Source organism: Dendrobium catenatum, unplaced genomic scaffold (assembly GCF_001605985.2).
Source record: "Dendrobium catenatum unplaced genomic scaffold, ASM160598v2 fragScaff_scaffold_621, whole genome shotgun sequence".
In the NCBI taxonomy this organism is placed as follows: Eukaryota; Viridiplantae; Streptophyta; class Magnoliopsida; order Asparagales; family Orchidaceae; genus Dendrobium; species Dendrobium catenatum.
In genome coordinates this window covers 12,929,270-12,957,084 of record NW_021319083.1, presented here as the reverse complement: position 1 = coordinate 12,957,084, position 27,815 = coordinate 12,929,270, and the positions used below count along the sequence as shown (strand labels likewise).

The following is a 27,815-nucleotide window of genomic DNA, read 5'->3' as shown; positions in this document are numbered from 1 at the left end:
TGATTAATTGAAATCATCTTTGAAGTTTCTCTGAATTTGGAGAGTCAAAGCAAGTAAATTTCAAATCAAATATACTCATTCCTAGGTTTTTCTTAGATCATAACAAAGTGATCTTTAGGACCTATCCATGAGCATTCAAGTTGTGATTTACTGACATGCCTCTAGCTTTCCTTAGATAACGCCAAAGGTTGTCTTCCAAACCTCCTAGAAATCATAGGAGTGAATTATCCCCTCCAAATGAATCCAAAACATTCATTCAAACTATAGGGAACTCTCTTTCCTATGCAATTCTCCTTCATACATGATGTTTGGAGCCCCCTCAAGACTCCAATTATTTTGTTGCATGAATCTTATAGCCTTATGATCAAAATAATAGGTGCATTCTATCATATTCGTTGAGACAAAATCAACAAGCGATCATGTATCTCCTCCCTCATGCATTGCAAGTGGAGCCTCCTCAAGGCTCCAAGTGCCATATTACATGATTATTGGAATTTAGAAACAAATTCTAAGTCACTAATTTCTTGTTTGAGACAAAATCAATGAACAATCATATATTCCTCCTTGTGTATGTTAACTTGGAATTTCCTAAAATCCTAAACGGATGCCAAGAGACCTTGAACTTGGAACCAAATCCCAAGTTCTTCTATCCTTTGTTTGTTGAAACAAAATCAACGAACAACTACCTCTTTCGTACATGGTGTTTGGAACCTCCTCGAAGTCCCAAATGCTTTATTGCATAACTCTTATAACCTTAGGATGAAAATCCAAAGTTCATGTTATCTTGCTTGTTGGTACAAAATCAACAAGTTAACACTATTCTTCCTCCATTTGTGTGACATTTTGAAACCTCCAAAGGTTCCAAGCAATGTAATTGCATCATTTGTTGAAGCTTAGAACCAAATTTTAAGTTCTTCAACATGTTATTTGTTGGAACACAAGAAACCAACACATATCCTTTCATGTATGATAATTTGGAGCCTCCAAAAGCTCCAACCAATATCATTACATGGTTGTTAGACCTTAGAAATGAAATGTAAGTCATTCACCTTTTGTATGTTGAGACAAAATCAACAAACAATCTCCCTCTTTCATGCATGATTACTTAGGACCTCTCAAGTTTCCAAACATATCATTACATGAATTATTTGGAGCTTAGGGCCAAATCCTAAGCTACCTCCTTCATTTGTTGAGTCACAAAATCAACAAATGAGTATCCCTCTCCAATCACTTGACTTCAACTAGGTGAATGATCCTATCTCTTCGAATACCAAATATTCAAAGAACATCCATGAAATTTTGTAACTCTCAAGTGACATCTTCTTCTTTCAACCCCAAAGTTGTAGGAAGTTTATTACATCATTTATTCATTGGAACACAAACAAATGAGTAATCCTCTAGACATAGGATTCAAATCCTAGTCTTCCTCATTTGCTTAGACCAAAATTAAGTAAATGCTCATCTTCCTTTGAGTACCAAATGCTCAAAGAAATTTCACCATTTACTTGGCCTAAATCAAGTAAGTGGTCCTCTCTCATTGAACATCAAATGTTCAAGAAGAATAATCACCAACTTGCAACCCACAAGTTGCACCTCACTCCTCCCTTTCTACAACTCAAAAGTTGTAGGAAATCATCTCATCCTCCTAAGCCAAAATTAGGAGAATGTATGTCTACCATTGAACAACAAATGTTCAAGAAATATTCGTGAACTTGCAACGCATATGTTGCATTTTCCCCTTTCTTCTCCACAAACCAAAATTGTAGAGAAGTTCAATCTCCTACAACTCAAAGATTGTAGAAAGTACCCCTTTTCATCCTTCTAACTCAATTTGGAAGAGTGAATTTCTCTCTTTGGGTATCTAAAAGTTCAAAGAGAACTCATGGTGGCTTGTAGTCCTACTCAGCATATCACCTTCTCCTATTTACCCAACACAAGCTGGGTAGATAACTTCCTTCCTTTGAATACCCAATACTCAAAGGAACATCCACAACTTTACAACTCACAAGTTGCATTTTATCCCCCTTCTTCTCTACAAACCGAAAATTGTAAATAAATTATCCCCTTTCTACAACCCAAAAGTTGTATGAACTCTATTTCACTCAACTCATGTTGAGTGAATCAATCATGTTCCAAATCATCCTATTTGTTAAACCAAAAGCAACAAGTAGTTTCATCCCAAACATAGGATTCAAAGTCCTATCTTCATCCATCCTTCCAACCCAAGTTGGAAGGGTGCAACTCTCTCTTTGAACATAAAAAAATAATGTTTAAAGACATTCACGAATTTGCAACCCATAAGTTGCATATTCCCCCAACTCTCCTCCAACTTCCAATCATAGGAGATTTCTCATCTCTTTAGCTCTAAAGGATAAAAGGAGCTTTCCAACATTTAGCCCAAAAGCTAAATGTTGGGTTCCTACATTCTCTTCGTAGCTCCAAAAGCTAAGGAGAATTCTTCTACATGTAACCCAAAAGCTATATGTTGGACGTCTTTCTTAGACCCAAAATCTAAGCAATCATTTTCATTTCACCAAATCAATTTATCTCTCCTTTGATATGTAAAATGTTAAATACATAGATGTCCCTTAGGAGTTATCCCATCTGTTGAAGTTCATCCTACTCTATTGGATAAATTTCACCAAGTCCTAAGTGCAACCTCTTAGATATGTCTACCTTACTCTATTAGATAGACACTTCTCTTATCTAAACACTAAGAGAACTTCAAAACACCTAAAAATCACTTAGGTTCCTTTTGATACAATGATCAATCATCTCTCCCAAAAGGTGAGATGTCTACATTATTTTATCTTATGATTCATAAATAACAGGCTTGCCCAAAAGCAAGCAGTGATTACTTTATGAGTTCCTCATAACCCTCCTAAATATGAAACATTTAAAAATCAAATAAAATTTTTAAGTCATAAACAACTTAAAGTGAAACTCTCCTTGGATAAAGATCAAACATCTTCATTCCAAAATAAAACCAAACACCCTTAGTGTGACATGGCACACATGCCTCGCACACTTAGGTGCACGACCCCTTAGGCATGTTAGGATTATGATTTTTTATGCGTATGTGTTTGATGTTGTGGAGTGATTTTCTGTTGGATTGTATGTGTTGTGGGCACTTGCCCTTAAGTAGATAATGTATAAATATACATATTCTTCTTGCAAGTGACCATATCTAAATGGGGGGCACTATAAATCATAAAATAATAAATTGCTTGCATGACAGGTGCTGGTTAAACCCCCCTCCCCTCCAAAAGATATGACCAATAGGGTAGAAGCAGGTGTTTGGCACTCTAAGTGCTAAACAAAATTTTAGATGTGATGCTTTATTATATAAACTGCTTCTAATCCATTACTAGTTTGAGTCTTTTACATTTTCTAAATGTATTTGATAGAAGTAGGAATTGTATAAAACTTGTGGGGGTTTGGAGCAAAAGAAGGAAGTGGACCTATGATGCACCGACACTTCTCCTCAAAGAGGCGTGCAGTGTCCGACACCGTGTCCGACACCGTGTCCGACACAACACTCGTCCGACAATCCTCCGACACGTCCGAGTGCGATTAAAAAAATATTAAAAACAAATTGGACACGCATATCTTAAATAGTTTATAATTTTTTTAAAATATAATTTCTTATATTTGACTAGATTTGAACTAAATTTCTTATTTCATATCCACAACACCAAATCAACATCTACATTTAATACCCATTCATCGAATATCTCATTTTCATTTCTCTTTGACAGTGAAGGTATTTTCATCTCCTCTCTTTTTGCACAATCACAAATGTTTCTCTCGTTGAACCAGAGTTAAAAGTAGTGATATTCAATGATGATGATATTGAAGGCCAAAAACAAACCTCTAAAGCTAATCCTAATAGTTGAAGCTTGAATGCTTGATGTTGTAGTAAGTGATTATTTGCTTATATTTTGTGGTTATACTAAACATTTTGTAATAAATACTTTATATTATAAGCTAGACAAGTTATCGTGTCATTCATTTATTATTGTTTGTCACTTTTAATATGATATTATATTAATATATATACACTATATAAAAAAAATGTATTGTCGTGTCCGCGCCGTACCCGTGTCTTATATTTTCAAAAAAAGCCGTGTCCCGTGTCTGTGTCGTGTCATGTCCGTGCAACATAGAAGTGGACTAGAAGGATATACGTGTCAAAGGTAAAGTCCTATGTGCATTCAGAAGTCAAGAGCTTGAAGACCCCCCCTCCACACAGGTAGAGTCTGTAAATTAAACTGTGTTGTATAATGGCAGGCAACTCAGCTGCCAAATCTGGTTGTAATAAGTTGGACTCTATTTACATTCCCAGCATTTGATTTATATATACAAGCATGCATTGATTGTTTACTGAGTACACAATAGAAAAGCATGCATTTTTCCTAGGTATCTTTTCTTGCTTTTGCTTGGATGTGACCTGGATTGTTTGATGCGGTAGGCTCTTAAGACAAAAATAAGTTTTATACCTCTTAACATGTAAACAATCTAAAAAATGAAATTAGGTTCCATGATTTCCTAATAAAAGAAAATTGCATGGCTCCCTTACAAGAAGCCAAGTTTTCCAAATTTAAAACAATCATACATGCCCAAAAGTGTCTCATGTAGAAAAACCCTCACTTAAAGATTAAATAACAAAAATTTACTTTATTTGTGAGTCAGCATCTACATACCCTGCATACATAGACATCTTGGCCTCAAAGCCAAGCTATAAGCACTACTTTATAAATAAAACAATCTTCCACTCTTCATATGAATTGAGATAGGAATACATGATTTTAAAAGCAATTATGAGGGTTTAGTTGGTAGTTCTTTCCAGGCAGGATAATAAATCCAAAGGTCGGGCTGATTATGCCTCATGTAAGGTGTAGCTTATATGTCCCTTTTGCATTCTGTTAGACTTAGGTTCGATGCACTACCTCTTAGTAGTCCCCACCTTAGTTTTAGGATCCGAGGCAAATGGTTGATTGCAATCACCATGTAAGTCCCCACCTTCCGGGCAGTTCCTCTAACACGTGTTGTTGGAATATAAGCCTGGACTTTCTAATGAAAATAATCAACTTAAACAAAATTAGATTTCTAAAAATGTAAAGCCCAACATATGATAGTTTCAGTACCTCTGAGTTTCCCTCATAATCAAGTACTCCTACATTTCTTCCCTTTGGCCCTCATTCCAAAAAATCTAATCTCAAGTTGGACCCCTTCATCCTTGAAATTCCTAAATGACAAAATCATTTAAACAAGACTTTCATGGATATTCAAAAAATCAAATTTTAGCCAACATTTAAATGACTTCCAAAAACAAGGAAACCACTAGTTTAATAAAAAGTTTTCTCAAGCACCAAAGCTTGGGATGTAACTAACCATAGGGGCTTGCCCCTACGGGACGTCTATACCCCATAAATAAATAAACTCCATTCGACCAAAACATCGAATGAGGGAATCTCTGTTAAATTGTAAATTTTATCATTGAGTCCATAAAGAAATGATATTTTTACCCTTCGGGATAATATATCATTATTTTTATGTCGTGCTCAATCATAAAATATATAATCCGTTTGAGGACTACAAAAATTCTCTAACAATTATATTAGGGCAATTATGCATGATTCCGTATTTAATTGGTTCTTTATTAAGATATATAATATAGATCTATAAATATGAATAATTTTGTATAATAAAATTAAGCTTTTTTTGATGCGGACATCGGCACGAAAATCGACACTCCGTTTTAAGAGGCAATGCAGTGTCGGACACGTGTCGGACACGGACACGCGTCCGACACGGCACGGACACGTGTCCGACACGTTCTGGGTGTGTCCGGAATAAAAAAATTAAAATTAGAGCCGGACACGCGTGTCCGACACGCGTGTCCGGCTCTAATTTTAATTTTTTTATTCCGGACACACCCAGAACGTGTCGGACACGTGTCCGTGCCGTGTCGGACGCGTGTCCGTGTCCGACACGTGTCCGACACTGCATTGCCTCTTAAAACGGAGTGTCGGTGCATCATAGGGTGTAGCTTATATGTCCCTTTTGCATTCTGTTAGACTTAGGTTCGATGCACTAACTCTTAGTAGTCTCCACCTTAGTTTTAGGATCCGAGGCAAATGGTTGATTGCAATCACCATGTAAGTCCCCACCTTCCGGGCAATTCCTCTAACACGTGTTGTTGGAATATAAGCCTGGACCTTCTAATGAAAATAATCAACTTAAACAAAATTAGATTTCTAAAAATGTAAAGCCCAACATATGATAGTTTCAGTACCTCTGAGTTTCCCTCATAATCAAGTACTCCTACATTTCTTCCCTTTGGCCCTCATTCCAAAAAAATGATATTTTTACCCTTCGAGGTAATATATCATTATTTTTATGTCGTGCTCAATCATAAAATATGTAATCCGTTTGAGGACTACAAAAATTCTCTAACAATTATATTAGGGCAATTATGCATGATTCCGTATTTAATTGGTTCTTTATTAAGATATATAGTATAGATCTATAAATATGAATAATTTTGTATAATAAAATTAAGCTTTTTTCCTCTCCAATTCTCTAAATTTAACATATATCAATGCAATTAAGTTGTTACACTTCATCATACAAAAAATATTCAATAATTAAAGGGAACTTCTTCGAAATAAAATAGTTCTACTTCCAATTTCCAGCATTTGTTCCATCTTGCTTAATCAACAGGTAGTAACCATATAGATCCAGCATTCTATAATCCTTGCACTGTTTCCAGTTCATTGGATTAATTTAAATGTAGCTAAGGTCAAGATACACGGAGTCCCAAAATCTTTGGAAAAGGACCTACACCTAATTTTCAAGTTAGAAAATCAACTGCTGTCAAGCTGTTTATACATTTAACAGATGTAGTTATAAACATAAGAATGGAAATGAGATCTTAATTTGCAATAAGTTGACTAGTCAATCATGCACAAAACGCACATAACGAGAAAAACATATTGCGCACCAGAAAGACACCAACAAGATACCAACGATGAAAAAACAAGTAGTCGACCAATTACAAAGAAAAATCATAAAAGCTAAGTTACCTTTAGTATGTTTTTCTTATTAGACAGAAGCTCATTTAGTTTTGATATTTGCTCCGACAGTGATTCACTTTCATGAACAAATTTCTTTCTCTGCAAAAGTTGCATTAGCATTCAACTATAAGATACATAAAACAAGATAATTGCACAAAATTCAAACATACGAGAAGAGGACATCCAGGATAAGAGATGTGCACGATACCTCAAGCAAAGTAAGTTTCCTCAACGTTATATCTAATAAGGCTTCAGCTTGCTTTTGAGATAACGAATATTCTGACATAAAATAATAAAAAAAAAATAGTTTTAATATATCGGAACCAAGCTAGGTAAAAGAAAGCTGAATAATTAAAGTAAATCATCACACTACCATCATTATAGTAAAGCCCATTATGATAAAGTAAACTCAAATCCTCCCTGGTAAATTGTCGCAGTGAATAAAATATTTGGTAGCATCTTTTGTAAAGAAAATTATGATCTATTGACTGCCCAAATGATAGAGCTAAGCTTTGAATCTTGAGCTTACTGGAATTAAAACTGAGTCAAGTAAATTACTATCTTGCTTAAGCTTGCTTATTTATTTTCTTATCATGTTTGAGCCAAACTTGAACACGAATCAAATGTTAAAACCATATTTGAGTATTAATTGAGCCTAAATAAACATATAGCATGTCAATTATTTAAAAAAATAGTCTAATAAATAACCAAAAATATATCCGTATAGTTTATCAAAATTAGCATTATTCATTCAACATTCATTTTAGTGCAATTTTCAAAGTAAATTAGATTTTAACCCATCCATCTAGCTATATGTTCAATATTTTCACTATCAAAATTTATTAAGAAAAAAAATTAGAATTAAATCAACCCATCTAGGTATCTACTCAATATTTTCATAATATTTGTGCTTCTAGTAATATAGATAACTTTTAAACAACATAGGATAAAAGAAAATTAATTCAATAAAACAAAATAAATCATGAAATAAGCAATTCATCATTAAATGATCATGTTATCGAACTCTTCGCGAGTTATTTGCTAAACAACAAAAGAGCAAGTTCAATAACATAAGTGAATGAGTGGGTCAGCATTCAAGCTATTCATTTATATATAGAGCTTTAAAATTTTTGTTCAAACTTGCTAGATTATATAAATAAAGAGAAACGGACCAAAAATGGTTCATTAACACTTTATGAAGGATAAAAATGGTCCTTAACCATATTAAAGGACCATTTTAGCCCCTCAAGTCTTTAAAGATGAACCAAAATAATCTCATGATGGGACTATTTTGATTCCTCTTTAAAGAATTGAAGGACAAAATGATCATTCAATATAATTGAGGGACATTTTGGTCATTTTACCTGTTAAAACACACACACACACACACACACATATATATATATATATATATAGAGAGAGAGAGAGAGAGATATGAGCCTCATATGAAGAAGAATTGAGTTGTCTATAGAGTACATTAGTTAGCTTACAACCCTACTTCAAATATTGATATCACGAAGAGAGATGTATGGATTACAAGGTAAGCATTTTTGTTTTCATAGAGATAAATATCATTAAATTCCAATAGGCATGTAAAATAATCTAATACAAACTTTTGGGTATAATATCAGGTGTAAAGTTTTTGAAGAAAGAGAATAGCATATATGACTCATGGGTAAAAGAATCACCCGTGACCTAATTACAAATCTATGAGTATGGAGCAAATAGTATAATTGAATACTTTTTTTTTTTGAAATGTATGTGTGAATACTTGTTGTGATGATGACCATTGCATGGCATGCATATAAACAATCCTTAAGAGGGAGGGGGAGTTATGTGAATACTTGTCCGGGTGCAGAAGCGAGCTCGAGAGGGCAAACACGAGCACACAAGGGCAATCCGGGTCATTTCGGGTTTTCAGGTCAACCCGAATCCGACCCAATTTTAGAAACGAGTCAGAAAATAAAACCTGAACCCGATCCGTCTGGCAAACAGATTTCGGGTCCAGGTTGGGTTTGGGGTCAAGTCAAATATCGACATTCCTAGGTCAAACCACTTCGTGTTTGAACACAAGTAATAACACTTGTATACATATCCTTAATGACTTGAATAAAAGCATTATTAACTCATTTCTTTTCTAGAACTCTCCAGAGCACTTCTCTTGAAGTTTTATCATACGCTTTTTTTAAATCAATAAATATCATATTTAGATCCTCCTAATTCTCTTTATACTTCTACATCAAACCTCTCAATAAATGTATAGCTTCCATAGTAGACTTACCTGGCATGAATCCAAACTGATTTTGAGAAACATTAGTATCATGTCATATGTAATGCTCTCAAGTATTCTCTCCCGTAATTTTAAAGTATGACACATTATCTTATTTCCTCTATAATTCGCACACTATTGTGCATCACCTGTATTCTTAAAAATATGAGCCAGCATACTTCTTCTCCACTCATTTGACATCATTTTAGTTCTCAAAATAATATTAAAAAAATTAGTAAGCCAAAAAATTCCTTCAACTTCTAAGCATTTCCAAACCTCTATTGGGATATCGGTAAGTACAACAGCTTTCCAAACTTCATTTTCTTTAAAAATCACAAACTTTGATTTTACTGAGACAACGTGAAAAACAAAGAATCTCTATTATCATTGAAAGTGTCAAGGTCACTAAAATTAATCGTATTCTCACCATCTTCGTTGAAAACTTTATCGAAATATCACATCCACCTATGTTGAATATTATCTTCTAATATAAATATTTTTTATCATCATCCTTAATGCACTTCACTTGAGCTAGATCCAACGTTTAAATTGGCAAATCTGGAATCAAGATGTTTTTGTCTCTGTGAGGCAAAGTGTAAGCCTAAAAAAAATACTACAAACATTATAAATAATTCATAAAAATGACAAAAATTAAATAAATTATCAACTTAATGACTTATTTGAAAGTAAAAGTTATTAGAACATAAGAGTTTAAAACAAAAATCAATTTCAATACTCACTTAAAACTTAAATACGCACTAAGGATCAAAACCAAACACAGTTTCATCTTTATTTTTACATTCTTCAAAAGAATCATCGTAGTTTATATCGAAGTCATCTTCGAAATCTTTTTTAGTAATAATATTTTTTTCATATCCCCTAAACCAATTTATATTTCATTAGATATAATCTAAAATTAAAAAATAATTCATTATATTTAAGATTATCTTTAGATTTTTTATAGCTCTAACGCCACTTTGTTTTTTTATATATATACTTGCGAGGTAGAAGCAACTCCTAATTCAATAGATCTTTCGATGCCAATATTGATTGTTTCATTCTTCTCATCATCATAAGTCTGTCCTTCACAACAACTTAAAGAATATCAAAACTTCTAGGTATTTCTCATTCATCATCATATTGCAAGTCATCAACAACTAAATGTTTCAATTCATCATCATCAATTCTTTGCTTTTGTAATTTAAGGTGCCTACTTTTTATTTTTATTTTGTTAAACACAATATAAACAAGCTTCATTATCTTTATATTGATTTGGTCGAAGGTGCTGTGAGGCAAAGTGTAAGCCTAAAAAAAATACTACAAACATTATAAATAATTCATAAAAATGACAAAAATTAAATAAATTATCAACTTAATGACTTATTTGAAAGTAAAAGTTATTAGAACATAAGAGTTTAAAACAAAAATCAATTTCAATACTCACTTAAAACTTAAATACGCACTAAGGATCAAAACCAAACACAGTTTCATCTTTATTTTTACATTCTTCAAAAGAATCATCGTAGTTTATATCGAAGTCATCTTCGAAATCTTTTTTAGTAATAGTATTTTTTTTCATATCCCCTAAACCAATTTATATTTCATTAGATATAATCTAAAATTAAAAAATAAATTAATAATACAAAAAATAATTCATTATATTTAAGATTATCTTTAGATTTTTTATAGCTCTAACGCCACTTTGTTTTTTTTTTATATATACTTGCGAGGTAGAAGCAACTCCTAATTCAATAGATCTTTCGATGCCAATATTGATTGTTTCATTCTTCTCATCATCATAAGTCTGTCCTTCACAACAACTTAAAGAATATCAAAACTTCTAAGTATTTCTCATTCATCATCATATTGCAAGTCATCAACAACTAAATGTTTCAATTCATCATCATCAATTCTTCGCTTTTGTAATTTAAGGTGCCTACTTTTTAATTTTTTTTGTTAAACACAATATAAACAAGCTTGTTTATACATCCTGTAGCAGATGGATTCATTCTCTTTATATTGATTTGGTCGAAGGTGCACCAATTACGCTCACATGCAAAAACCAAATATATTAGGCTAAGAACTTTAACTGCAAATAATTTAAGTTCAGAAATATCGTCTTCGAAATGGGCCTACTAACATTCTATATTAAATAAAAAGTATATTATTAACATATATTTAAGTATTGAAGTTTAAACATAAACATTTAAATTTAAAATCATAAATAAATGCTAAGGTACCGAGAGTGTGTGTTTTATAACATGCTTGAACTACTCTAAGTTCAAACATTCCATTTTTTAAAAGAAAATTCTCAACCTGATCCTTTGCATTGAGGTAGTCATCATAAGGAAAAAACCTATCTATGCATGCATATAAACTATTTTTTATCTCTTTATCTACACGAAAATCTGTATCATAATAAAATTGAGAGTTCAAATAATATACAATAACATGTAGATGTTGGGATAACTACTAATCTCCCTTGTCATTTATAATTTCTCAATTTTTTTTGTAGGCACCTTCTTAACCCCTCAAATCTCTTATATGCTCTCTTTAACTTAATCTATAATTTCATAAATAAATCTCATTGTTGAGGTCTTCTCACCATCAACCATTCTTATTACTTTAACTAAAGGTCTTGTTGTCTTCAAAGTATAATTTATATTATGTCAGAAAGAATCATCTTTTATAACAATCTTCTTCACCTATTTTCCTACTTATTTTTTTACACATGAACTTACATCACATTATTCACATGCAGTGTCATGCACAACTTCTAAGGGCTACCTTAACTTCTTAAATCTTTGCAAAGTTAAATATGAAGTGCAAATCTAGTGATAACAAGCTAAACAATTTCTTTTCAGTGAACTTTCTTATTAAATTGAGCAACAAATAGTGATTGTAACTTAACATATTGACAATTTTATACTTCAACAACCAATTATATGCTAATTTTATTAATATAGGTACAACAAACAAGATACATGTTAATCTATTCAAGAGATAGATTGGCTCTCCATAAACCATAGGTGTCGCTAGGATCAACTCCAAAGTAAAACAATAACAAACACACAAATCACAAAATGAAGATAAAACAACATAATTTGTCCTAAATAAGCTTTCATAATTCCCTCCCAAATCTGAATTCAAATCAGTTCACTTTCCCTAAATAAACCTTCCTAATTACCTCCAAAATATGAATTCAAGTCAGCCCTCTTTCTCTAAATAAACATTATTAATTCCCTCCCAATCAAAATCAACTCTCTTTCCCTAAATAAACCCCTAATTCTCTCCCAATTAAATAAACCCTCTTTCCCTAAATAAACATTCCTAATTCACTCCTGATTTTGGTCTTCTATGGTAAGTAATTAATCCCCTTTGACCCCCTCTCTCCTTGTTGGCCGTCCCCATTAATGGGATCCACAGGGCTCGGCCAATCATAATTATAAATAAAAAGACTGAAATAAAATTAAGAAGTACCTCAAATTAACTCGAGACATTACGCATAGAGGTAAATGCCTCGCGTAAAAAATCGCAAGCTTGTGCCACACCCTGGAGGCTTAAGCCTCGAGGCATACACCTCAAGCGTTTTTTTAAACAATGACTATATTTTTACCTCCTATCTCTTTGCTTGGCACATTTATACATACATCTTTCTTCCTCCTTAATATATAATTTATTAAATAAATTATTAAAATTTAAATTCTTTACATTACATATTGCTTTCTTAAACTCCTTACAAGCATCTCCATGTTTTTTTCAATTTTATTAGCTTTTATATCTAAACCAATTTTTATAAAACTTCTTATTTTTGCCTTTTCTTGCACAATCTAATTCAACCACCAACTATTTTTACTATTAGAAAATTTTCTTTTGATATTCCAAACACATACTTTGCAAGCTCTTACTATTATTGGCTACTTTTTTCCACATAACATTAACTTTTTCATTCATAATAAAAAATCTTGAAAACTTGAATCATACTCTCAAAAATATTTTTGTTGGCATTCTAATTTTATGGACTAGCTTCATTGCCATAATATGTCTATGATGTGGGAACCCTTGCTTATTTAACATTGCACCTTGGCGTTGGTATAACAACCTTTGCACATTTCTCGTTATACTTAGGTCATACAATGTGTCGCTTCTAAGGAGCACTCTAACATTAACATAATATATTAAAAGGATTCATGTTATGATGGTTTGACAAGTTTTATGTTGGTTGTCAACTATCTAATGCAACCCTCCATATTAATATCTTAACATCAGTAGTAATATTTAAAACTAAAATTCAATCTTCAATTATATTCATTTCTACAATATTTTCCTTCAAATCCTTATCTATAATCACACCTACATCATTTTTAATACGACTACTATCAGAATACCATAATTTAAATCCTAAACTATCACTCTTCTTAGCCTTCTCTCCAACTCATTTAGCTTCTTGGATGCATAGAATATTAATCTTCCTATTAATCATAATATTTATCAATTCCATTAACTTGTCTGTAAGAGAACTTCTATTCAACGTTCCTATCCTAACTTTAGTTTCATAGACTAGCTTCTTTACCCACATTTGTCCAAGATATGGGAACCCTTGAGCCTTGCATATTTTTCGTCGTATTCAGGTTATACAATGCATCGCTTCCAATAATCATTCTAACATTGACACAATGTATTAATGAATTCATGTCATTATTGCTCAACATGTTTTATGGTGGCTTTCGACTACCTAACACAACCATTCATTTTTCTCATTCAAACCTACTATCTAGTAACACAGATAAATAATAATATGCATAATAGCCTTCGTACTACATATATATAATAACATCAAATGAATTGGTGATTACAAATTCCTTTTTCTTAATATTTTGCACATAATGTATATCAATGTTGAGTTTGATTTTTTTTATAGGATGAGTTTAATCAGAGAAGCATTGACAGAGATAAAACCAATCTTAAAATGATTTATATTTTGGACAAAAATCCTTCCACCTAACTTCTGGAAAAAAAATAAAAGCATTTCTATGCTCTCCCATTTGCTATAACTATTGGAAAAAATTCCTTCCACCTAAAAATGACTAGCTTTTACATGTCACTGTTGACCTCTACCAATGTTTAAAATTGTGTATTCGGGTATTGAGGCGTTTTTCATTCATGAGGCGAGGCGTAAGCCTCAAGGCATTTTGAGGCGTAAGCCTCAAAATCAAAAGATTGCGTAAACATAAAATGATAAATTTGTTATATACTAATGAGTGAATAATATAAAACATAAAAAAGCATAAGATATGAAGTGAAATCAAAATATCTCAATAATAAGACAACATGAAATTTAATTCAACTCAAAATTCTATCTATTTGAAATCCCAATATTCTTTTCATTAACATATAATTTTGATTTCCAAAAATAAATAGCAATGACATATCACATAAGAACTCATAAGTCATTAGCACTGTCATCACTAAGGGGTTCTTCATTTGAATCATCATTATGGTGAACTGCTCTCTCCCCTTCCTCCTCTCCTATAGAGTCCAATGTCGGACATTTACTTCAAGATTTATGTAAGTTTTAATATATATAGAGTGAGGCGTAAGCCTCATGCCAGTAAGGTGAGGCGGGCCTCAACTAAGTTGAGGCGCAAGCCTCATAAAAAAAACTTGAGGTGTAAGCATCAAGGCGCTTTTTACTGGAATTGCGCAAAGGCGGGCCTCAAGGCGAGCCTCATATTGCGCAATTTTAAACCATGACCTCTACTACATAATAAAATAAAAAAATGAAACAATAAAGAAATGCATACCTCTGCCACGATCTGACCCAAATCCCCGCTCAATTTTTCTGCACAATCGGCGACCCATACCTCGGCAAACGACGCGAAGTCAGCAGCACATTCCCGCATGTAGATGCCCATTCGATCGCTTGAGTTGTTAAATATGACAATGGGATGAAACTTCTTTCCTTCCCATCTCTACGACCTTCCAACGCGATAACTCCAAGCCGCGGAACTCTCGTTCTTCTTCCTCCACTCCAGTCACAAACATCCCGAAACCTTCCTCATACGACCAACCTTCGCTCCTAGCCGAATCCATCATCGCCAGCCCCGATTCGCAAGCCGACCGAACCCAAGACTTGTAGCCGACTACCGCTCCGACCTCTAGCTTGCCGCGAGACCCGATCTCCTCTAGCCCTAATCGACCTCCTTCTGAACTCCTTGTACCCAAACTGACACTTCATCCCTACCTAAGTCTTCAGTCCATATTTAGAAAGAGAGAGAGCTTCCCATCTTGCATCTACCTACCTAGCCGGTTCGAAGACCCTATTCCAACTACCCAAAGCCTCTCCGCCTCCTTTGTTGTTGTTCAACTCCGACTCCCTAGTTGTTATTCGACTTAGCACCATCGACGACCTTCCCTTTCCGGTCAGATCGGAAGTTACGGCATTTTAATCCGAAGGAACATCGGAAGCTCACTAGCTGTGGAGGTAACTTTCCCCTTTCGAGCGCTTCTTTGGCCTAATCTTGTAAATCCGTTGAACTAAAGGATTAATATAATATATATGTAATTATAATTATTTTAATTAATTATAATTATTATAACTAATTACAGTTAATTCTAATTAAGTAATTATAATTAATCTAATCCGCATTCTAACACCGCCGACGTCCCTTTGCTAAGGTATAAAGTTCTGAACTTTGAGAACCCTCCTTCGGCGTCTGTAGCGCGGCGAACAACCACCAATGCGCGCTTTTCTTAGCACGATGGGAGGAAGTTCGTTGCGGTGCTCGCGACGAGGCGGGTAATGCCCAACTAAAGTTCCGTTTTTGACGTTTGCTGCATGCCGAGGGATCCCTATGCATGCTTTTCTTAACGTGGTGGGAGGAAACTCGGTGTGATGCTTATGGCGAGGCGCGCAATCCCTGTGCGCGCTTTTCTTAGCTCGGCGGAAGAAAATATAAGTACCCGTATGTGGGAAAAATTGCTTTTACAAACATGTACCCCTGAAGACCCATGCACGCCTTTCTTGGCGTAATGGGGGAAGAAGACTACGGCTGCGGTGTCCCCCGACACCGACCATGCACATCTTTCTTGATGTGGCGAGCAAGCTATGACTCTTGGTTTTGTCCCATAAATGGGGGAGACGCCGGAAGGCTACTGGATTTCTGGTGAACATGAAAATTGGTCTTGGACTTGGACATGGACTTGACTTCATTTGAACACTGACTTGAACATTAGTGAACAAGACTTGAATAATAAATGAGAACTTGCAAACTTGAATAAATTACAGGAAACTTGGACATGCAAATTAAACTTAAATAAATTTAAATGTAAGCAAATGGCAATGAACCGCAGAAGACCATGATAGAACCTTGATTTGAGCTGAGCATGGCATTGATTTGAACATGTTACAAGAGAACTTGAACTTGCTAATCGGACAACTGGGGACCTAAAATGGAATGAACTTGACTTAAATACGACACAAAGAATTTGAATGAACCATAAGAGATTGGGATTTTAACGAACTACATGAAGTTAGGTCTGAACGAAGGTGCTCTGAGCTAAAGTTGATTCGGATAGCAAAGAATTTGCAAATACACTGCAAGGGACTATGATTAGATCCAAACTCGGATAAATAACAAGGAATTAACTTTGAATAGTTGATCAAACATTAAGATGCAAAAGCTAATAAAAGCTCTGAAATATTTGATTGAATATCAACAAGCAAATGCAGCATCTCTTTGCTAGTATTAGTATGTAGTTATCTATATAAAGTCTTGTTATCAAAGCAGGTCAGCTCGCAAGCAAGTACCGTAATCCATCAATGGATGATGGTATTGAACGAGTTATGAATGCAATGATACACTTACAAACAATACATGGAGATATGACCACTTCTCTACAAAGTTAACTTGCAAGCACATACATCAAATAACCAATGAGCCATAATGCACACAGTGGATAGCTTGTGAAGGTGATCATGTAGAATACACAATGAAGGTGTTAATCCATGGAGAAAGACTTATGAGTGTTGTAAATTTATCAAAGGAGCTACTGATGAAGATGCCAATGAATGTAATAGATCATCAATCAACTTGAATACAGATAATGACAGGGTATATACTACATGTACAATGACTCCCCTATGTATATAGATACTCATGTGGCGTTATATTTGCAAGCAAAGACAAAGATCTACGATGCATATGGGCACCTACGAGAAAATATAGAGAATTTGCCATGTGTACATTATCTACCTATGAATGACGACGAACAAGAAACAAGAAGACTAAGACAAACATAGGCTCCTACGAGCAGTCGTAGGAGAACCACTCTACGCACCATATATCAGTTGTAAGCATAAATGAAAGAAAGGCAGCACGCACAGATAACTACGAGCCACCATACGAGATGTTTAACGCATGCAGTGTATTATCTGCAAGTGCGACGCAAGAAGAGCTGCAATAAATGCAAGTATTCACCAACAATAATGGATGATGTGTCGTAGATGCAACATTCATAGCCAATGGGGAACAATGGATATTACGTCTTTGTGATTGACGACCACTTAGTGTCAGGAAATACATCAACCCTCTTTTGCAAGCAGAGGTGGGACACCTCCAGCAAATGTAAAACACCTACAAGTTGTCGTAGCAAAGAATATTGTAGCACCACCGTAATCAACAACAATTCAACGGAAGCCAGATACATCTTCCTCTTACAAGTGAGGATGTACGACATGCAACAAATCCAGGCACCCACGGGTATTTACAGGAGACCCGCTTTGTACACAAAATATCATCTATGAACAAGATGACTGATAACTACAACAAATGTAAATGCTTACGGGCCACTAAGAGACCCGTTGTATACCTAATACACCATCCACAAGAAAGATACAAAGAGGACGTAGAAGATGACAACATCTACCAGCCAAAGCAGGAGATTCGTTAGTGAACAATGATACAACTGCAGAAAGCATTAAATAGTGCACGACAGTCTACCTGTATAAAGGAGCAAACAACTCAATCAAGAAGCTATTACAAAACGCTATCGGATCCCCAACATCTATGCAAGCGGACAGAAGGCGTTTACAAATATTCTAAGAATGCCCCCGCACGTGCACTGTAATATGCATCCACATAAGTAAATAAAAGGGCATGTGCAATCACACGCCCATATGGGCCTAGGCGAGCGTGTTGTATGACACATGTGACGTCTAGGGATGTTGCACAGGTTAATAAATTTAAACTGATCCTCCTAAGCAGATAAATATAAGTCGACAAGGTTCAACAAATGATTATAAAATACCCCCCAAACACTAGCATGTGCCCCGGCAAGCGTGTTATAAGTACACACGTGACATCTAGGGATGTTGTGCAGGTCAGAAAATAAACCCAAGTTTGAGCCTGATCCTTTTATGCGGGTAAATAGGAGTCAACACAGCTCGAACCATTAAATAAATATACGGTCGCGAGGTTGACCGTAATATTTATTTTGTACATTCATATAAGGCCTTCAAAGACTTCAAAAAAAAACACACCAACAAAGATATAAAGCCTACGAAACCCGATCCTCTGTCGACAACTCGACGGAGTCGACAAGGTTCAATCCATAAATGGAAATTACCTCAAAGTCACCCCAATGATAGCCGTGTAGATCGTAGATCTCAACCGGAGGGGTTAATTTCAAATATTCAAAATGCCTTTTAGAGACCCATAAAATTCAAAATCCTAAAAGTTTTCACAGCTCAAAACCTAAAATCACAAAAATCCTAAAAATCTCAAGATTAAAATATTTAAAATTGAAATAAATCATCAAATCACTTAAAATAAAATCCATCCATCCTCGCAACAGTTTGCCTAGACAAATTGAAAAATACTTCAGCTCACATAGAACTAATGCCTAGTCGGAAATATCACTAGGATCTATTCTCAATTAATCTTTTGCCAGTAAGGACGTGGTATGTGTCCTCTAACCAGCGATTTTCTCACCAAATGGCACTGCAGGATAAACGATTATGACCCGGGGCTCTTTGAACCGAATTGCTTTGCTGCCAAATGGCACCACGAGATACTGGTTATAGCTAGAGTCAATACGTTCCTTAGTGACATCAAATCCCTGAGATATGAATCAATAGGATATAATTGATAGGGCACAAATCCCTCTATTAACTAAGCTGGATTCAAATTTGTCCTCTTAGACAAACACCCACCCCAAGTCTACAAGGTACCCTTGGACGAAACAACCCATGGCTGCCGACAAGGATCAACCTGTCAGGTTGGGATGACTACCTCCTCTGACTAAGTAGACCTGGGACCACGATGGCCCGGGAAGACGGAACCATGGGATCTTGATTGGGTCTATCATTCATTCCCCCACCATCCGTTTTAAGTGCAAGATGGTGAAATTTCTATTTTAAATATCATATCTTCAAATTTTCCCAACATCCCAAACTCATGATGCTACTATATGCCAGATATATATATTATCTACGTATCTGATTGACGACTAGCCTTAATCGAAAGTTCTCCCTCATGATCAGGAGGGATAATTAACTATAGGGGCTTGCACCTATAGGAAACCAGAACTCATATCATAAATTCCTCGCAAAATGAGGGCAAAATCTCAGGGTAGTGTCTTATCTATAAACCCACCTGTCTTCCAAAATTTACCCTGGAACTTAATCCATTAAAACTTCTTCGAAGAAAAGCAAGCGGGGGAGGACCGGCCCGAATTTTCGGAGCCCACAGTCACTTTCTGTAACCTTGATTGATTTTCATTTTTTATGTTTTGGGACTTCAGAATGGTTCTGCCTTTTTTAATATCAGAACTTCCCCTTTTTAATTGATATATTAGAGATCCCAAACTATTTTTTCCATCCAAACCATAGACTCTCAAGAAATATAATTATGTAATAAGTTATCAATTAAAGCAAGTAATTCTAATCAACTACTTTTAACAAATGTTTAAAGCTGTGTAATAAGAAGCGAGATTGGCACTATTTTGAAAAAAAAAGTACAAGGCATACACCTCACCTTAATGTGATGAGTGGTCTGCCTCAATAAAACTAAGGCGCACCTCAATGAATGACTCTATGCAATTTGTAAGAGATACAAGCCTCAAAAGTTAGGAAATAGTTAATTTATTTTTTTTTATTGTAAGTGTAATGTAAAAAATATACCTTGTTTTATAGAAGCTTCATATGTCATATGCCATTTAAAACTTTTACCTGAATACTCCTTATAACAATTTTACAATCATCCATCTTTACTATATAATCGACTCCAGAATGCATCAATGATGTTTAAGAAATTAAAGAAGCTACTTAGAACTGATAGATGTATCAGAAGGGCTCAAAGGAAGGATTACAAGAAGCAAAATCGACAAGGTCAGTGTAACATAATTCATAGCTCTAAAGAATGCGTATAAAAGGCTAGTGAAGATCTTTCTAATCAAGAAAAAGGAAGGGAGTCCAAGTATATATTGAAACGAATGATCTTGCACAGAAGAATTATTCCATGACCTTAGTTAAAACCAGAAGCATGCATGAACGATGATGTTGAACTTCTGGATGTGCTCTCAAAGAATGCCTCATTTCATGTCATGGCACTCAATGAAAATTAATGAAGGCTACAAGTTTTAAAAAATGAACAACATAAATTGAAATTAAGTCAGCTAGATTTTAGTTTAAACTGCAATTAAGAGGACACATCCTTACTCTTCATCAAAGTGGTCAAAGCCATTGCATTATTTGATGTCTCCCGAATTGTGCGGATTACTCCATCCAAATTGTCAAGTCCGATAATAATACCCTAAGGGACGACAACAAAGTTAGGTTAAAGACAAAAGAAGAAAATCTCCACATGAAGCACAAAAATCATAGTTGAAAACATTAACTTTCCTTCACAAAAATTTATAATACCTCTACAACATGCTTCCTTTCTTTTGCTTGAGAAAGCTGAAATCCAGCACGCCTTTCGATAACAGAGCATCGAAAATCAAGGAAGGCCTGAAATTCTGAATAAGTGTCCGTTATTAATTCCACTGAAAATCTAACAACACAACCAAAATTCTAAATGCCAATTAAGATAACGCCTAGGTGTAAAATGGAAAATTTTAATCTAAAAAATATAAATAAAATTCGTCAGGCACCAACACTACGAAATTCTAAATAAAGCCAAGCAAACATAAATTTTTAAGTTTTGTTCATAATCAAAACTCTCCAAATTCAAATTAATATAAAAAATAAACAACCATGGTGAGAACTATTTAAAAGATAGATCATGTTATGTGGCGTTTCAAGAATATCATATCGGAATGAAAAATCATCCTATAGAAAGCATAGATATGAACATTGGGCACTAACATGACAGCGGGACAAACAAAATTGCTAAAATCATACTTGTCAATACTGAATGGCGCACCATAGTATAAAGTTCAGCATGGAGCCATGGCACATAGCACATGGCATGACATGTGCCAATTTAAACATGATGTACAATATAAAATTATTAAAACAAATGTGTAATATTATAAAATAGCATTAAATTAAAAAATAAACCATTGTGAAATAAAAACTACCAAAGTGATGCACAAATTTAAGTAATCAACACATTAATCCCTCATAATTCAAAATGTTACACTCAATTTTTAAGTTTTGTGATTTTGTAAAAAATTAATCTAGCATTCTTGGGAATCATTATAAAAATCAGAAGTCAAAAAAGCTTTCATTCACTTCATCAGCATTGTCTCCTATTCCATGATCCCTCATCATCTTCATTCTCAATAGCAACAATGTAATGTCTACTTGAAGATTCATTTTCTTTTCCATTAGATCGATCTCGAATGTTGTAGCTTTTGTCATAAACACCAATGACTTTTGCAATAGTATTTCATTTCAAATATTCCTCACCAACAATGAATTCATTTTTTTCATCTAACTATTCATCCATTTTTCCTGCTAACAATCATCTATGTCAGTAAGGGAATAGGGTCGATGACATCACAATAATTGTATCTACAAATCAAAACTCTATTATATTTACATAAATGTTGAGCAACGTATAATACCCAAAGGGAAGAAACAAAAAGAATACTTAATACCCGTTGAGTCCCTAAAATCCTCCTGATTTTTCTCCAGAAATCAGCATAAATTCTGCTGAATTCGGCGCCGAAACAATCGCTTCTCCGCAAAATCCTCCGTAAAACCAGTATACAGCCTCGATCGCATCCCGAATTGCGTCTATAAGCAAAGCTCTCATTGCTGGATATTCCATTCGCGAATACCTCACGACCTCCAGCTCTCCCACACTCCGCTCTCTGTTGAAATCCACGAACCTCCTTGCCCGATCCTTTCTCTACCCCAGCCGCAGCCCTCCGACCTCCTGCCTCCCTCTCCCACATCAGAGGCTAACTCTCTACTGCCCCGACCCCTCTCACCACAGAGACCGAACCAAGCCCCTCTCGTCTCCGACCACAAACCCCGATCCTTCCGACTCCTTGATGTAAGAAAAAATTTGGGAGAGGGACCCAAATTTTTGCTAGAAAAATACAACCTTTCTAGATAATATAAAAGGAATAAAAAAGACAAATTAAGCAAACTTTACTTATATAAAATAAAAGACTTACAAACTTGACTCTTACAAACGACACAAACACAAATTAAAGACAACTCCTAAAGTTGCTTTCATTGAGAAGAAGGATACAGGTGGAATAAAACTTGCGGAGAGACAAAAGAGATTAGAAGCCAAAACGAAGGGTGGAGAAGCTCGCAAGCCTTCCTAGAAGAAGAGAAGAAAAAGTGATAGAACAAGCTCGCAAGCTTTTCCAACAAAACCCGCAGGTTTACATCTTCAAAAATCATTCACATAACATTTCTAAAACAACCACAAAACATCTACTATTTATAGACATGAGAGAGGAATACAAACAGCCCCAAAAACCCTTCATATTCTTAATTAAATAAGGGAAATGAAAAGCCAACAATCAACTCCAGGAAATAAAGCACCATAGCCACGGAAAAGCCCCCCAAACGTCACGAAAAAACAGCCCAGGCGGAACCCGAACAGCCACCTACAAAAATCAAGGAGCCAGCCATGGGAATCAAGGAGCCAAGGCATGGAAACGCAAGAGCTAGCCGCAGGAAACCAAGAGCCAACCGGGGAAACCAAGGAGTCAAGGCACGGGAACCCAAGAGCCATCCATGGGAAACGAATGTACAAGGGGAAGGAGAAGAGACAAAAATTAATGAGCTACTAATAAATTAATAAGGAACTAAAAACATAGCTCATAATGAGCTAACTCTTAGTTCAATAAATGAACTAAAAACCAGCTCATAATGAGCTAAATTCCAGCTCAAAAATTAATGAGCTAGCAAGCTCAAGGGAAGTCAAAATCAAATTTTTTTGGATTTGATTTGACCCCCCCTTTGTTTACATCACTCCTCCATCCCGCAGAGAGAGAGAGAGAAAGAGAGAAAGCGAGATTTCTGCACACATACCCGAGCCCCTTCCGCCTCCTTCGACGCCCATTCCTGTAGGTTCGGAAGTTCCGACATTTCTGATCGGAAGAAAGAACGGCTCGCAGTGAAGGTAGCTTTGTCCCTTTCATGCGCTTCTTCGGTTCGGTCCCGTAAATCTCAAAAAAAAAAAGAGGGGAAATAGAAGGTTTATTCGGCAGTGAGATTTACGGGACCATCAGACCACATTAAACAGGAATTAGTTCAAATCTTGCTCAATCTCTGCCTAAGTCTTATGTCCAAACGACCTGTTCAAAGTCGATTGTGATTTGTTGTAAATAATTGTTATTAATAGCAATTAATTACAATTAATTTTTATTAACTTTTAACTAGTTATAATTAAGTTTCATTAATTATAATTAATTGTTTTTAATTATAATTAGTCTAAATTAATTATAATTGATTTTAAATTAATTATAATTTCAAGTTAATTATAACTAATTTTCTAATTATGATTTTTTTAAATCATAATTAGTCATAATTAATTATAATTTATTTAAGTAATTATAATTAATTTTCTTAAGTATAATTAAGCAATATTAATTATTATTAATTATAATTAATTGTAATTAATCTACATAATTTATTATTAGTTATTATTAATGATAATTAATTTTAGTAATTAACTTTTTTATTAATTATAATTATTCATTTTTAATTATAATTAATCAATTACAATTAATTTTAGTTAATTATAATTAATATTATTAATTATTCTTAATCGTAATTTGTTGCAAAAAAAGAGAGATATTATGCCTCGAGCCTCCACTGCCGACAAACCCCGCGAAGGTACGGAATTCCTAAACTCATATTCTCGCTCTCAAAGTTAGCGGCGGACCGGAAAACCGTCCATACACGCCTTTATTGCGCGTGGTGGGATGGGACCCCAGTGCGGCGCCTACGACGGGGCGGGTAATCACCTTAAACTCGAGAGCCTGTTTTCATTGTTTGCGACGGACCGGAAAACTGTCCATACACGCCTTTATTGTGCGTAGTGGGATGGGACCACGATGCGGTGCCTACGACGAGGCGAGTAATCACCTAAACCCTACTTCAATGTTCGTGGAGGTCCGGAAAACCGCCTATACACGCCTTTATTGCACATGGTGGGATGGGACCCCAGTGCAACACCTACGGTGAGGAAGGGTCACTCATAAGTACCCCCGAGCGGGGGGAAAACAAATTGTGTCTTTTAAACAGGTACCGTCAAAGACCACATACAAGCCTTTATTGCGCGTGGTGGGAAGAAAAATCACGGCCGCGGTGTCCTTGTCCGAGGACACCTACCATACACGCCTTTATTGCGCGTGGTGGGAAGACCCAGTTTTCTCGTAGTTTTTCCCTAAACGGGGGAGATGTCGGGAGGCTGCCGAAATTTCGGGTGAACATGAGGCCGTACTTGAACTTGATTGAACAAAAATGGGACTTGTACCTAGACTCATTTGAACTCAAAAGACATTAATAAAAGGCTTAATTCAAACTCAAATGAAATTGAGAAGAACATGAGCTTGGACATTTGAACTCTACAAGAACAACAGATGACTTATGGACATGCGGTGATACAAAGGTCATAATTGGTTTCACACCCCATTTTGCTTTTTTCTAAGAAAAACGGGCGCCGATAAACTTTAAGACACATTTTGGGCCAGTAGAGCCCTTGCCAACACAAGATCTCCAGGATCAAAAAGAAAAAGACCAGAGAGACATTAGCGAACATTGAACCAGATACCGTTGTGCTAGATGTCAGAAAGAGTGACAATGATGGGGCACTGACCTAGGTTATATGCCAAAGGCTGGCATTACGATCGTTGGATTTCAAAGACATGGGCTGATAACGCGGAAGAACAAGTGGGGCATAGGTCCACGCTTATGGGACACTATCCAACTCCTTTTTAAGGGAGAAATAGCTAAAGCTAACTTGAGTAGAGCTGAGGGTAAGAGACAAGCAATTGAGGCAAATCTAGCTCTCATACGAGCTAGGACACGAGTAGAAGCTGTCAAAGTGATTTCCTATTAGTAGTCAATACATTTAATAAAAATCAAAAGAGTTCTTTATTTCGATAGAGATTCAATTGTAGAAGTGAATTTTTTTAACATCTGGCACTCCAGGAAGAACTGGGAGTCCGTCCAAAGGTGTAGCCTGAACAAACCCAAACTGTCGCGCTGCCCTTCCTAAAAAAATGATTCCATAAGAAATGGGCAATAGTTAGGAGAGGTGCTCCAGCGGCGAGCAGAAGCAAGGTTATTAGATACCGAAGGAAAGCCCTCCAAACATCTTGGTTAAGGATCCTCCTTACAAGGCTTGGTCCCAGTAATTCTCCAGCTCTCTAGACTTATCACCTGAACATTTTGAAATGTTGAGTACTTCTTTCAAGCTTCAAAACTCAAGGCGCTAGTACGACTTTGGAAAAGAAAAAAGATTGACTACTTAAGGATTGTCTTCGTGATATGATTCGCTAGATGTGTATCGGTATCGGACCCGACCCGGACTTCTCAGTCTACTAAGAGGCGGAAAGACCTTTTTTTTATCTAGCGCCTACTACCGAAATAGGAACCAGACAAGGTTTTTCAATTCCTCTTTGAACTTGGTTTGAACCAAGTGAGAAGAACTTATGAACTTGAAAATTATATAAAGATCTTTAATTCAATTTGAACCTCATTTGATCATGACTTGAGCAAAAATGAGGACTTGTATTTTGACCAACGAAAACTTGAATCTGCACACCAAATTGAACTTGAATTAGATTCGAATCTGGACTTGGATACTGGACCTAAATAGAGTGCAGAATGACATAGGCCTCTGAATGATCAATAAGGAATTGAACTTCAAAATTATTAAATACATTTTGAAGATGCTAAAATCAAGTTATAGCTTTGATCAATCAAATGCATACCAAGAAAAAAATGTGAGACTCATGTTGAAGAAACCTATGTTACACACTTGTGACATATAATTGGAGCACTTGGGCAATTGTAATTCTTGAGCAATGAATACCCAAGGGAATAAGTTTGGATGATTGTACAAATTTCCCAAGTCAATCAATCTATAAAAGAAAGAAACCATAATATAAGCATCCGTCCCGAGGGTGAAAATCAAGTACTTGTAATAGCATTATCCACCATCTTACAAACACATGCAAGGAGAGTGATGGAAACGATGACACAAGTAAATACAAGAGACATACAACAAACTGTAGCTCTCCCATAGTCAATACAAGTCAAAATACAAGCAACTGTATTGATGCCTTACAGGTGTAGGAAGTAGACAAGAAGGAAATATAATGAATTACCCCATGTCAATTATAGTTCATATGCAAGCAATGGTCAACAAGTTACAGCGTGCTATCTACAAGCCAGAATAACATATTTGTGATGCATATGAGTTCTTGTCGATCGTCACAAAAGACTCTTTATCTACAAACAAGTATAAGAGTCATAGCAGATATCAACACTTGTAAGCAATTACAAAAGACAAATGAAGGAATTTCAAAGGGATTCGATGATGTATCTATGATCAATGCAGTGATACATTCATGAGCGACAACTACATCTAAGCTGTAAATGTGATGATCCCTGTCTAGTCAATATCAACTTGCAAGTAAATTCATTGAACATCTACGAGTAGGAGAGATAACACATCGTAAATATGATAGCCTCCAACAATTGTCCAACATCAATCAAGTGTATTGGCTCCCATAAGCGATAGCAGATGATATGTAGCAAAGTCCAAATATCTACAAGATTATAGGGAACCCATCATCTACACTAAATGCTACCTACGAGAAAATGTAGAGGAACAGTAGCAAATGCAAAAGCCTACGGCCGGATCTAGAAGATTTATATGTAAAGAGAGCTGACCACGAACAAAGGGATCATGTCTACGACAAATGCAACTCTCTATACAAACAAAAGCAGGAGATTAGTTAGTGCACTACAATTTATCTGTATA

At 35.3% G+C, this 27,815-nt stretch overlaps 1 protein-coding gene across 1 annotated transcript in view; it reads right to left on the bottom strand.

The window, feature by feature from the left end:
• The window catches only part of LOC110112466 (DNA gyrase subunit A, chloroplastic/mitochondrial), a 111,757-nt gene that overhangs the window by 29,241 nt on the left and 54,701 nt on the right, over positions 1-27,815 (bottom strand). Inside the window, exons 22-25 of the mRNA XM_028694993.1 lie at positions 21,272-21,358; positions 21,068-21,161; positions 7,288-7,358; positions 7,089-7,178 (exon numbers count right to left, since the gene is read on the bottom strand). Of these exons, the coding sequence (XP_028550826.1) occupies positions 7,089-7,178; positions 7,288-7,358; positions 21,068-21,161; positions 21,272-21,358 (342 nt within the window). The remainder of the gene's footprint in view (positions 1-7,088; positions 7,179-7,287; positions 7,359-21,067; positions 21,162-21,271; positions 21,359-27,815) is intronic.